Consider the following 15500-nt stretch of genomic DNA (forward strand, 5'->3'; position numbering starts at 1 on the left):
CTCCAAATATTATGGCTGAACTTGACTGACCTTTATAATGGTATCCCCACTCCAAATATTATGGTTGAATTTGACTGACCTCTATAATGGTATCCCCACTCCAAATATTATGGTTGAACTTGACTGACCTCTATAATGGTATCCCCACTCCAAATATTATGGCTGAACTTGACTGACCTCTATAATGGTATCCCCACTCCAAATATTATGGCTGAACTTGACTGACCTCTATAATGGTATCCCCACTCCAAATATTATGGCTGAACTTGACTGACCTCTATAATGGTATCCCCACTCCAAATATTATGGCTGAACTTGACTGACCTCTATAATGGTATCCCACTCCAAATATTATGGCTGAACTTGACTGACCTCTATAATGGTATCCCCACTCCAAATATTATGACTGAACTTGACTGACCTCTATAATGGTATCCCCACTCCAAATATTATGACTGAACTTGACTGACCTCTATAATGGTATCCCCACTCCAAATATTATGGCTGAACTTGACTGACCTCTATAATGGTATTCCCACTCCAAATATTATGACTGAACTTGACTGACCTCTATAATGGTATCCCCACTCAAAATAGTGCAGCCCAACTTGCTGTCAATCACACAGTCCCCATGTAATATGGGTAAAAATCCACCATCAAGTAAGCTCAGTACAGATTCAATATCAGATTTGATCACATGTTTGTTTTCAGTTTTCCAGCTTCCACAAGTCTGTAAAATGAAAATGTTTTTATTTATAATATACAAATTTTTATTAAATTTCGCTTTTATTTTGATTTTTTTTTATCTAAAAACAGTTAAGAATGGAACATTTCTAACTGTTGAAGAAACTAAAATATTTTTTTTAGGCCTTATACATAGCAACTAGAATTGAAGAAAACTGAATGTTGTCAATCAATTTTTGCTGAAAAGACTTTTTGGGTGTTTTGTATTGAATTAATTTTCGCTGAAAAGACTTTTTGGGTGTTTTGTATTGAATTAATTTTCGCTGAAAAGACTTTTTGGGTGTTTTGTAAATGAATTAATTTTCGCTGAAAAGACTTTTTGGGTGTTTTGTATTGAATTAATTTTCGCTGAAAAGACTTTATGTGTGTTTTGTATTGAATTAATTTTCGCTGAAAAGACTTTTTGGGTGTTTTGTATTGAATTAATTTTCGCTGAAAATATTTTTTGGGTGTTTTGTAATGAATTAATTTTCGCTGAAAAGACTTTTTGGGTGCTTTGTATTGAATTAATTTTCACCGAAAAGACTTTTTGGGTGTTTTGTTTTGAATTAATTTTCACTGAAAAGACTTTTTGGGTGTTTTGTATTGAATTAATTTTCGCTGAAAAGACTTTTTGGGTGTTTTGTTTTGAATTAATTTTCGCTGAAAATATTTTTTGGGTGCTTTGTAATGAATTAATTTTCGCTGAAAAGACTTTTTGTGTGTTTTGTATTGAATTAATTTTCGCTGAAAAGACTTTTTGGGCGTTTTGTATTGAATAAATGTTCGCTGAAAAGACTTTTTGGGTGTTTTGTATTGAATTAATTTTCGCTGAAAAGACTTTTTGGGTGTTTTGTTTTAATTAATTTTTGCTGAAAAGCCTTTTTGGGTGTTTTGTATTGAATTAATTTTCGCTGAAAAGACTTTTTGGGTGTTTTGTATTGAATTAATTTTCACTGATTTCTGATGAGTTGAATGTAAAATATAGAAAAAAAAGTATATTCGCTGGATTTTATTTTCACTGAATCATTCCTTTAGCAAAAATAGCGAAAATTAATTCCGTGCGAAAATAAAGTATTTTACAGGCTCTAGAAATCCTGAAATTAGTCAAGCAGGGATGACATATCTTCATATTTTAAGATACATGTAGACTACATTTTTTACTTTTGTGCATATTTTAGCAAATATAGCAGTGATAATATTTATGTCAAATCTGTCTACAATTAATCAAAAGGAAACCTTATAAGACACTATCTTTTTTGACCATATGTAACTGAATAAAATTATTGAGATATATTCTTGCCATAAAAACAATGGTAAAATGCCATAAAACAGACAAAACATGATATTTTCACTGTATTTTTCACTCTAAAGGTAGTGGCCTACTCATTATTTTTGATTAGACATCAGTGAAGCCATACAGAAATAACTCACAATCAGATCAAGAAAACAGTGGTGGTAACATATAAGAAAGCAACGTTTTACCGCCTTTATGGTTATAAATCGCATGACAATATTCATTGGTTTAATATGTAAAATCATGGAGCTATTGTCCCATGGCACCTGTGAATAGCATTCTTTTGTGTGGTACTGTGATGTATTTTGAGAAATTTTGAGAAACTAATATTTTTCAAAAATCGCTATTTTTAGAACAATTCCATAGAGCGCAATGTTAAACAAAAATTGCATTTTTGGACACTTTCTAAAACCCAGATTTTTGAAAAAATTCTGAAAAACAAAAAGTAACCCATCATTCACAATATATTATTTTTTCAGCCTATGTCACCAGCGTAATATCCCTGCCATTAGAACCTATGGTAAAAGCACTATATTACTACCAAAATGGCCGCTATCCACTGAAATACAACCATGATTTCTTGAAAATTAACCTGGTGACCCCCAATTTTTTGAAGTCAATATTCTTATATTGCTCAGAAGTACAATTTATTAAAAAAAGAATAAATTCTGGGTATTTCAAATCATGAGTAGGCCATATTTTTAATTCGTTTTCTTCAAGTAACATGATATACCAAATATTTTTACATTTGTGTAGCATTCTGTGAGAACACATCTTGGTATGGGGTATACGCATGGTTCAGTGTAAACTTAATACAAATATAATGAGTGAATGATTTTTAGTTTTCTCACCGAAATCCCAACTGCTGGTATTCCTAAAGAATTAAACTCACTGGTTACAAGATGGTTCAGCTGTTGAAAATTACAAAATATGTTACTTAATAAATTAATAATAAATTCATAAATTGAATTGTTGACATATATTCACTTTAGTAGGGCACCATCAAAATATGAGGTATTTCATCAATCTAGCATAGAATCAAACAAGTGTGGAAATAAAAGTGTAGAATTGTCAATTCATGTATGTGACAATATGGGGCAGTTCAGAACAGAACTACCGGTAATTGAAAAAGTGTTTGATAGTATGGGAGTTTAAGTTTTAAAAATATTGTTGTAAAAATATTTCTATTTATTCGTTAAATTGCCAATCTTCCACCACATAGAGGAGGTATATGTGATCCTGCACCGCCTGAGTGCATACTTTGCTGTATTCTTGGGATAAACTTATTTTTATACATCTTTTCTCTACTTGTACTAATAATTAATGAAATATATAACAGCCCAAAACTGCAAAGAGCATTCCATGCTGTGTGAACATTTGCATTCAGGGACAGGATTCCATTTCCACTACGTACTGATTTCACTTTTGCATCAGAAGAAAACAAAGAAAAGTATTCAAATGTGAGGTAAACAAGATGCACAATTAACCCACTTTTATTCTATATGCACAATTGGTATTAGTAACTGATATACAATGTGACGTAAACAAGATGCATAATTTCTAAATAAGGAAGATATTCAAACATGTCCATACAGCAATTTATGGATGGGTTAATTCCATGGTGTCAGATGTATAATAATAGGTGCAAGACTGAATAGTAGAAAGACATTCTGAATTCATCTACTTGGTGCCCTTTCACCCCATCGCCACCCTCAATTGGTACTACCCCGGTAGTAACTGATATACAAATAAATGTAAGAACTATTATTACTTTGGTTACAGATATTCTTGTGTGGCAGAATCCATGTTTAACATTTTCAATGTAGTCTTTGTCAAGATTGGCACAGTATCCATTAGAAACCTTGTATTCCTTGGCTTGAAAATGACCAAATGAGCTGAAAACAGAACAATTTGGACAGGACTCAGATATTTTGATTGTTACATTCAAATTGTGTTTTACAATAAAACACAATAGTACCGGTAACTGTGGTAAAACCAAATGCAAATCACTGAGGGTTGACCATTAGAAACTCTGGGAGGGACCGATGGCAAAAAAACTGTGCAAAATATTTCCTTCACTTAGTTTTATGCCGTTTTTTTTTTGTTTCCATGAAGAATTTGCTGTAATTTATTTTCCATAATGTAAAATATATTTATATATATTAAGTGCAGATTTGTTTTCTTTCTTTCTGTTATTGATTCCTGCAAGATTTTTTTTTTCCTGTGCACATCCCCCCCCCCCACAATTCTACCAATACCCACCAAGTTTCCAATGGTGTATTCCTTGATTCACGATTCACCGTTCTTACAGGATAATTTAGCAGCTGATCACAAGAGAACTGGAAAGCGATTGGTATTATCGTGTTATCTGAAGTAATTTTGAATTTAAAATTGGTCAAAATATGTATTACTAAGGTTTATAATATGAAAATCTAGTTTTCTGAGAAAAATAAACTGCCAAATTATATGTATAAAATGACATTTTAGCAGCATTTTCCACTACAATAAAAGCATACTTCATAATTTAAACCCAACTAAAAAAATAATGGCAATTTTGTAACACTTCTTGACATCAGCAAGTACTTTTTGTGAAACACCATTATTTGTTTGCATAAGTCACCAAGCAAATTTTTAGGTGACTGCCGAACTCGGTCAGATTTGAACTCGTCAAGGTTATGTGTTTAATATGGGTTGGTCAATGGGTGTGTTATGTGTTAATGGTCTACGAGTGTTGTTGATTTCAGTGACACAGCAGCGTGTTGTTGATTTCTAACAAAGACTGGCAGAGTCATATAACGTTAAAAAATAAAATACTGAACAATACACTGGTGGCCAGGTTTGTTGATTTAGGTGACGCAGCAGTGCTATAATGAACAAGTCATTGAAAATGACACAGTCCCCGTTAAGTTCTCTTTGTGCTCGTCATATTAAAGCGGAGGGGTTGTGGCGAGCGTGTCCTTGAAACTTGAGTTCCAAGTGGCGTATACAACAGATTGTTTATTTACATCAAAACACGTGTTTTGTGTCATAGTAATATGGCCAAAATAAAAACAGCTGTTATTCAGCCATCTTTGATCTGATTGTGAAACACACTGATATGTATGATGTATGTGCCAAATACGAATGAAAATGGTACATAAATTGTGGAAGTAGTAAGGCCAAAAAGTCAGATGGCTGTCAATCGGCCATCCTTGACCAGATTTTGAAACAAATTGTCATGGACATGCATCCTAACATGTATAAAGTACATGTATGTGCCAAATTTGAATGAAAACTGACAGAGCACGTCCAAGATACCGCATAAAAAAAAAAAAACAAGATGCCTGCCAGTCGACCATCTTTGATCCAATTGCAAAATAAATCGTCATGGACATGTATCCTAACATGTATAATCTACTGTAGAATACTTTATTTTCGCTTGGAATTAATTTTCGCTATTTTCGCTGAAGGAATGATTCAGTGAAAATAAAATCCAGCGAATATACCTTTTTTCCTATATTTTACATTAAACCCATCAAAAATCAGTGAAAATAAATTCTATACAAAACACCCAAAAAGTCTTAAAATAAATTCCAGCGAAAATAAAGTATTTCACAGTATGTACCAAGTTTGAATGACAACTGACAAAGCATGTCCAAAATACAACATTTTCAAAAAACAAGATGGCTGCCAGTCGGCCATTTTGAATCGAATCGCTAAACCACTGCATGTGCATATGTCCCACATAAGGTACTAGGCACATGCAAAGAATGAACGGAATCGGTCCACAGGATTCTGAAATATGACGTTGGATAGACTGACGCACGGACAGACGGACACACGGACGGTCGGACGGACAAACTCAGGAACTCACGGACGGTCGGGGACATGTATCCTAACATGTATGATCTATGTACTAAATTTGAACGAAAACTGACAAAGCATGTCCAAAATACGACATTTTCAAAAAACAAGATGGCTGCCAGTCGGCCATCTTTGATCCAATTGTGAAATAAATCATAATGGACATGTATCCTAACATGTATAATCTATGTACCAAGTTTGAATGAAAACTGACAAAGCATGTCCAAAATACAACATTTTCAAAAAACAAGATGGCTGCCAGTCGTCCATTTTGAATCGAATCGCTAAACCACTGTATGTGCATATGTCCCACATAAAGTACTAGGCACATGCAAAGAATGAACAGAATCGGTCCAAGGGATTCTGAGATATGACTCCGGACGGACGCACGGACACACGGACGGAGACCGAATTATAAGTCCCCGTTTTCGGACTTCGTCCGAACGGGGACTAATAATTTTATCTATACTTGATGTTTTATTATGGTAAAACAAACTACTGTTTGAAATTATTTTATTGACTGAATGCTGTTTTATAGATATTTTTTTTGCAGTTCAAGTTGTAACAGGAATGGTGAGACTCCTATAATATGTAGAAAGTGGAAATTATGTCATGTAGTCACAATAATGTTACAATATATCGGTAAAAGCAGACATTGCGCTAAGCTACTGACTGACTAGATATGTATAAAATCGTCCATTAATCATTACAAGTTTTTTTAAAGAATTTAACAGGTTATATCATCTGAAAATGAAATGCCACTACATATAAACACATGAAAGTAGGTGATAGTTATTGACCATTGACTACTTCACATTATGGTGATTACATCTGGCTGAGTTTGACTATTGATTTCTGGCTGAGTTAGAATCGGGCCAAGTTTTACTGTATTCAATTTTTTAGACAAATCCTAGTCATAGAAAACAATGATAAAATGCCTTAAAAAAACATGTCATTTGTATTGTGTACATCATTTGTCTCAATAGCCCCGAGTACAATCCTGTAGGTTGGCCTCCTTTCGCTAATTATTCGCCACATAGTGTTGAATCCCCGGTTTATGTGACTTCTCAAGACTGTAGTGGCCGAAGGATCAGTAAAAGGAGGCTAAGGCCAACCTACAGGAGTGTACTCAGGGCTATTGTCTTGAAAGCTGGACGTTTTGGCTGCGGACATTTTGGCTGCAGACGTTAAGAGTTTCAACAAGGGCGGACGTTTCGACCCGTGGCTCTCTTCTGAAAAATGAACAATCTTCAGTATTTGAAATTAGACATCAGTGAAGCCATACAGAAATAACTCACAATCAGATCAAGAAAACAGTGGTGGTAACATATAAGAAAGCAACGTTTTACTGCCTTTATTGTTAATATATGTAATGGGCATAAGAGAATATAATGATTTTTATTCATTGTGAAATTTGCACCATAGTTAAATGTGTTGATATCAGTTATTTCATAGCAATAAGTGTTAGTAGTATAGATTTATTTCAAGATATTCGGTTTCTTGTGAAGTGGAAAAAAAGAAATATTTAAAACATACCCTTACAAAAGTTTCCTATAGGATTTTTAAAATCTTATAGGATTTTAAAAAATTCTATAGGACTTTTCATGAAATCCTATAGGATTCCTATAGGACAAAATCCAATAGGATTCTTATAATATTTTGACACAAAATCCTATAGGACAAAATCCTATAGGATTCCTATAATATTTTGACACAAAATCCTATAGGATTCCTATAGGAAAACATGTGTCAAAATATTATAGGAATCCTACAGGAATTTGTTCTATAGGATTCTTATAGGAATCCTATAGGAAACTTTTGTAAGGTCTATTACGTGATTAAGTCTATTACGTGATGTCAGCATACAGTTATACTTTTTGGGGTCTTAGTTTTAGTCTAGTTTTCATTTGTTGTGTTTTAGTAGTAGTCTTAGTTGCCAGTGTTTGGCCACACATGTATTTCAGCAACCTTAAGGATGCCATGGCAACTGATTTATTCAGCAGTGCATTTTTAGTGGCCAAACTCCGGCCCCCTAGTTTTGTTATTCAGAATAAACCTACCCCTATTGGATCTCAGACACTTGTGTGTGATTGTGTGTCTTTACTCTTTCCACTTGTGATATGCAGCCCTGTCACAACCTGGATTTAAACTCTGTGGCCAAGATCATCTTACCATTGAAGATGTTGTATCAACCATCAACCTGTTGTATCAACCATCAACCTGTTGTATCTGCATTAGCATACAGTGCATACAGTTAAGAAATAACTGTAAATCAAAACTTAAAATTGGTAGTTGGTACATCCATGGCTTAGGGAAAAAAATGCATGGATGTTGATTTTGTATCAGGAAACCTGGTTAGGTAACAGTAGTAATTTTGTGTTATTTTATTGTTGATGATTCCAATAGTTATGTACCCCCCCCCCTAAAACTACATTGCAGATAATTTAAATATATAGAAAATACACTTTAGATAAAAACACTAACAAATTTGGCAATCATCTTGTAGATCTGTGTGTAAGCAATGACTTGATAATTGTTAATGGCAGAGTAATTGGTGATTTATTAGGAAATTTTACATATCATCACCCGGCAGGTTCCAGCACTGTAGACTACTGTACAGTTTATAAGAATCTCTTTCATTGTGTCTGTCACTTTAAAGTTGGTAATCTGAGTTACCTTTCTGACCATTGCCACATTGCCTTAACATTATCTGTCTGTGTTGCAACTAAAATTAGAAGTACTGTACAACTAAAGCCGTTGCCTCCTAAATATATTTGAGATCAGGAGTCCAAAAATAAATTTACTGGCATGTTATGTAGCCAGCAAATAAAAAAAGAATTTTCTGACTACTTAAAAAATAATACAGAATCAAAGAAAGCTCAGAAAGAACTCCTGTGTGCTGAGAGTATTGAAGACACATTAAAAAATAATTCAAAATTACTTGTACATGAGATATTGATGGAAAGCTGAAAACTAGTTATGTAAAATCAGACACGCAGCGATTAGTACCGGTATGTTTTTGTAATACATGCAGTTCCAGTGGCTTTGCTTTCTGAAGAAAAAATTCTGGCTCTGCACCTGAAAAAACAAAACAAAAAAACATTTAGTCCAAAGTAAGCAGAGGTTGTAGCATATGTGCTCCCATTGGCTGTTAAATTTAATTAAAACAGATATTTGGGTCTTTTTAGTACAAAAAAATATTACTTAATAAATTTATACCAGTCAGAAAGAAATTCAGTTCACACTGTACTATTTTAAACATGTTCTACCAAAGTCTAGGATGAACTAATTCACCAGTCTGTTTCCACTCTACAAAGTTGTCAAATTAATATTCTGCAAAAATAAAATATTAAGAATGTGCAAAAAGCCAGAGTACTTGTGTTTTCAATGTCATTAAAATCTGACCAGGGATATGCAGAAAATTTCACTTGAGCTGAACCAAATAGATGCCAAGCTATCAAAAGAAATAAATCAAAAAAAGCTAAGAAAGAACTCCCGTGTGCTGAGAGTATTGAAGACACATTCAAAATTAATTAAAAATTACTTGTACATGAGATATTGATGGAAAAGCTGTAAACTAATTATGTAAATCAGGTAACTAATATGAACAGAACAGAACAGAACAAAAAAATTATGAATTATTATGCTAATTAGAGAATTAATATGAACAAAATTTAACCCAAAATTAATCAGGCCTGTCTATTGTCCTAGAGCATTTATGTACCAAATTTTATTCAAATGTGATGATCAGTAATTGCGATATCAGTGTTAATTATGTTAATTAGGTGATTAATCAACTAATTGGGTCTCTGCATAGTTCTCTTTAAAAGTTTCATTAAAATCCAATTCATGGTTCTTTAGATATCAGTGAAACATTATGCAAATTAGGTAATTAATATCTAATTAAAACTAATCAGGTCTCTGCATAGTCCTAGAAGATCGATGAAATATGATGATTAGTACTTGAGATATCAGGCAAAAAGCTGAAAATTAACTAATTATGCTAATAAGGTAATTATTGTGCACAAATATTTACCCAAAAACTAATCAGGGGTCTGCACAGTCCTTAAGTAACTATTTACCAAGTGTCATTGAAATGTGATGATTACTACTTGAAATATCAAAAGCTGAAAATTAATTAATAATGCAAATTAGGTAATTAATACATGTATGTACTGATATTACCCTAAAAACTATCAGGTCTGTGCAGTGTCCTGTGACATCTATGTACCAAGATTTACTGAAATGTGATGATTAGTACTTGAGATATCAGTGGAAAAGTCGAAAATTGATTAATCATTATGCAAATTAGGTAATTAATATTGCACAGATATTTACCCAAAACTAATCAAATCTGCGCATTAGTTTGAAGCATCTATTTCATCAAAATCCAATGAGTGGTTCTTTAGATATCAGTGGAACAGTCATGAAACAGCTAAAAATCAGCTAATTATCATGCAAATTAGGTAATTAATATGCATGAATTTTACCAAAACCTAATCAAATCTGCGCATTGGGCCAGAGCATCTATGCACCAATTTTCATCAAAAATCAATGTATGGTTCTTGAGATATCAGTGGGACAGACACACAGACAGACACACTATATTAATGAACCATAAAATTATACAAACTTGGTTTGACAAATCTTGTAGTGAATTAAAAAAAAAAAATTATTAAAGCTTCAAAACTGCTTTCCAAAGAACCAAAGAATCCTTTTATGAAGCATAACTTTTATTTTATTAAAAAGGTTTATAAACATTCACTAATAGGAAAAAAGAATTCAAATGTCAGATAATTAACCAATTGGAAATATCTGAAAAGAACAATAAAAAAAAGTACTAGTCAATATTGAAACAACTACGTTGTCAAAAAAACAATAACTTGGAACAGTTCATTTCAAGTTCTACTTGGCTAAGGCCAGACTTTTTTTATTCCTTGTTTCTCAAGTTTTTATGAGTAAATTTTTTTTGAGGACGGAAAAAAAATAAAATTAATTCTTTTTTTCCATTAGATTTGTGTGAATCTCAAAGAATTGTAAGTGAGATCATTGATTGGAGAGAAGAAATGAAATAAAATTTTATTTCATGTATAACCTGGTTGGCAATGTCGCCAATTGTGGCACAATTTTCAGCATTAATGAGGGATTTCTCGGTTTTTGACGATAGAGTTTCACGGCGTGTCACCACACCACCGCCATGTTCGCCTAGTAGTCTCAAGCAGCACGCAGAGAGGTCAATACCCTAGATTCATTGTCAACCAACGCACATAAAGTATAGATCTGCGCGAGACTTCGTTACTTTGATCATGATTTGTTAGGTGGCGGGCGGAAAAAAAATGAAGATAAAAATATTTTTTTTTAGTAATTTTTTGCACTCACAAGTTGGCGGGCGCGAGAAATTATGCTGAAATATAATTTTATTTTTATTTCATTTTCGGCTCCTGTTCATTTGGCGGGTTGGCGAAACAAGGGATAATAAAAGTCTGGCCTAAGTCATTTAAAAAAATTGTATAATTTAGAAAATATTAGTAACAATGAAATTAAACTAAACCTGTTGACCAAAGAGAAATCAACACAGGACAACCCTGTTTTGAACTTTGATATATATATATTTTTTTTATATTTATATTTATTCCATCAATGCAAGACTAAATAGTGTTTACATAACATTCAAAGAGATATATCAAGACCATATTTATATTACTGATGCAAACAAAACTTATATCATTATCACCTGTTGACCAAAGAGAAATCAACACAGGACAACCCTGTTTTGAACTTTGATATATATATATTTTTTTTATATTTATATTTATTCCATCAATACAAGACTAAATAGTGTTTACATAACATTCAAAGAGATATATCAAGACCATATTTATATTACTGATGCAAACAAAACTTATATCATTATCACCTGTTGACCAAAGAGAAATCAACACAGGACAACCCTGTTTTGAACTTTGATATTACAGAAAATGACATTTTAGATTCAATAAAAAAAAAAAAAAAAAAATGCTGTGGGGTTGATGTCGTTGCAAATGAAATGCTAAAAATAAGAAACAAATCACTTACTCAAAGTCTGTGCAAATTATTTAATAATATTTCGGTTAATGATGCATTTCCTGAATGCTGTAAGTCAACTTCCTTAGTCCCTTTACATAAATCTGGTGATAAGTCAGATCCGGGAAATTATGGAGCAATTGTAATATTCAGCTGCTTATCCAAATTGTTCATCAGTATTCTGAATGAAAGATTAGTTTTATATTTGGAATCAAATAATTTGCTAAGTCAGACACAGTTTGGTTTTAGAAAATAGCGTAGAACCACACAGATGTCATTTTTCCCTTAAAGACAGCAGTGGGTAAAACCTTGTGCAGCAAACAAAAATCAAATTATATGCATGTTTTATTAACTTTAAAAAAGCTTTCGATAGTGTCTGGAGAGAAGGTTTATTTTTGAAACTGCAAAACTTAATATTACGGGAAATGTTTACAACATCATAAAATCGATGTACAATAATATGAAATACAAAGTAAAGTGACCAACAGGTTTAACTGATGATTTTATATCTAACTGTGGAGTAAAACAAGGTTACAACCTTTCACCAACTCTCTTCAATATCTTTATTGATGATCTTTCTACTGTATTTGGTGAACAAAAAGATAATGATACACCACTGAATGACATTTTCTATGCTGATGACTTGGTTTTATTATCAGAAAGTGCTGAAGGCTCGCAAAACTGTTATTGTTATTGCTCACGATGGAAATTAACTATAAATATAAATAAAACCAAATTTATGCTATTCAATAAAGGTAATAATTTGGTTTTGAATAATGAGACTATCACAACAGTAAAAGAGTTCTGTTACCTTGGTGTAATCTTTATACCAAACGGAAAATTTAAACTAAATCAACAAATGCTAAAAAACAAAGCACTGAAAACACAGTTCACTATCAGGCATACAGTGTTGCATCACAAGATGGTGGCCCCCAAAGTTACGTCTGAAATTGTTTGATCAATTAATTTCACCAATTCTGTTGTATAGAGCGGAGATTTGGGCATGTGAAATTTCAAATGATGTTATTGTTAATAGCCTTGAACAAGTGTGCAGTCAGTTTTACCAGATCATACTTGAAGTAAATAAACCCCAACTATAGGTATTAGGGGGGAATTAGGCAGAATACCAATAAGAATTAAGAGTTGTATTTTACAAATGAAATATTGGTATAGACTTAAAGCATTAATTGAATCAATAAAAATTGATACCCCTTGGATAAAAAATGTTGAAAACATTTTAGAACAGTGTGAACTGGAAGATTTAAAGTCTGACAACCCTAAAATAAATAACATAAGACATTTATCAGAATCAATAAAATCAAAACTATACATTAAGTCAGTGTTAAGTATTCTTTATTCTGGAAATATCAACTAAATAAATTAAGTGGTAAAAATGGGGAGGGAAATGAGCTAAGAACGTACAAGTTATTCAAACAAGATTTTATATTTGAAGATTATTTAGACAACATCATTAATTTCGGAAAATGTTATCAAGATTTCGACGAAGTGATCACATTCAAGAAATAGATCGCTGAAAAACTTGAGAATAGAAAGTGTAAGAAATGTAATAATGATGTGATAGAGGATGAGATGCATTTCATTCTGGAATGTACATGTTTTGAAATTGAAAGATAATCTTATTTTCCAGAGTGTAACATTCTAATAAAATCGCAGGCAAGCAAAATGCAGATGTTATTCTTGAAATAATGAAGCATGACCTTGCCCTTTCTAAATTTTTGGAAAAACACATTATTCAATGGAATTACCTATTATATAAATACACATCTAACCCGTGAGAGAACCAAGGTCTTTTCTATGCAATGTCAGATTTAGTATTTTATATGGTTGTCTAAAAATCCCGGAACCCGAACCGGAACGTGAAATTAAAAATATTTGGGCGTGCCTTTCTGGCCAAGGTTCGAAAAGCATTTTGTATTCCTTATCAAATAGAGCTCCAAAAGAGTGTAACACATTTGGTTATAATGTTGTTGCTATATGCCAAATAAGTAGTAGGGGCGTTGTTCTCGCTGGACTACGATATTAAATTAATACACATTTGGGTCGTTAACAATGAATACGAAACTTACAACATAATTTATCGTATAAAGACTGGGAAGTTTTATATATTTATCCTTTAGGGTAGGTTAAAGTACTTTATTTGTAATAATTATTATATGAAGTGTTCCACTGATTTGTAGCAATTTAGCTAATATATCAATGTGACGAAAACAGATTAATTTAACATGTGTCAAATAGTATGTCCGATAATTATCATCCATGGAAATAAAAACTAACTTGGATTCCTACTTTTGATCAGTGCGAGGAGCACTAATTCAAACATAACTTTTTACGGACAGCTCTTATATTTAACATGCCACTTTCTATAAAGAGTTGCTAAACGAATGGACTGACAACATACAAATATTTTTCCCTACTATGAAGTTATATGCAACAATACAGGGTAGACTAAATACTATGATATGGGCTTCGTTTATATTGTAGACATTTTTTGCACGAGAGTGGGGGTGGGGGGGGTGGGGGGTGGTAAACAGTGGAATACTTTTTAGTAATAGGTTTTAATACACTAAAATTGGCAGACTCCACCTAAGGATTGGAAAAAAAACGTGGAAAGGCATATACAAATCGAGAAAACACTTTTTCTATTGACACACAAAACCACAAATGACGCAAACACACAAAAGCAAATCCGAAACCTCGTCTGAAGTTATTATTATGTCATCCCAAAGAGTCATATAGCTTGCTATGAAACGAATATGTACATTGTAAGTATTACAGCATTATGAAATTAATACGTACGTTGTAACGATTACACTATGAAATAAATACGTATCTAGTTAGGATTACACCATTATAATGCATACAAACGTTGTAATGCTTGCACTATCATGTAATGAATACATATATTTCATTATGAAATTATTACGTACCTTGTAACAATTACACTATTATGAAATAAATATGTACTATATATTACATACGAAATGGGTATGCACATTGTAACAATTACATTATTCTGAAATGAATGCTATTTTTACATACTTCACTACAAAATTAATATATTTAGTATTGATTACCTTATTAAATAAATAAATAATCACTTCACATTTGAATGAAGGAGGTTCAGTTTATTTTAGCTTTATTTTAGTCTTATTTTTATCTTATTTCTGTTCTTACTTGTATAGTCAGTCAACTAGCTTTTATTATATTTATTTGAGCCCATTTCTGTATTGCATTGTTTTACTTTTTGTATTTGTCTTTTATTTACCATGCTGAACCCAAGGATGGTTCGGTACTGTAATAAAGTTATTATTATTATTATGAAAACAAATACTGTGAAATCCACAAATGTAGATCTTTGTTTTTGAATAAGTGTTTGTCCAATGGAAAAATAACAAAACGTACCGTGTGGTATTAAGGTGTTATATAATGTAACATAATATGGGAATTTTGGAAATGTGTTATTGATCTTTCTGAACCGCTGAATTTAAACATAATATAACATAATTTATTAGACCCTTTATATACTTAATTGACAATATTATAACAAAGGGAT

General features: G+C 32.2%; 1 protein-coding gene across 1 annotated transcript in view; it reads right to left on the reverse strand.

Moving 5' to 3' along the window:
- The window catches only part of LOC146750461 (uncharacterized), a 121200-nt gene that overhangs the window by 95498 nt on the left and 10202 nt on the right, over window positions 1-15500 (reverse strand). The window contains exons 2-4 of the mRNA XM_085499841.1: window positions 3792-3915; window positions 2872-2931; window positions 569-730 (exon numbers count right to left, since the gene is read on the reverse strand). Coding sequence (XP_085355967.1) covers window positions 569-730; window positions 2872-2931; window positions 3792-3915 — 346 coding nt within the window. The remainder of the gene's footprint in view (window positions 1-568; window positions 731-2871; window positions 2932-3791; window positions 3916-15500) is intronic.

This window comes from Saccoglossus kowalevskii, chromosome 1 (assembly GCF_978046115.1).
Source record: "Saccoglossus kowalevskii chromosome 1, keSacKowa6.1, whole genome shotgun sequence".
NCBI lineage: Eukaryota > Metazoa > Hemichordata > Enteropneusta > Harrimaniidae > Saccoglossus > Saccoglossus kowalevskii.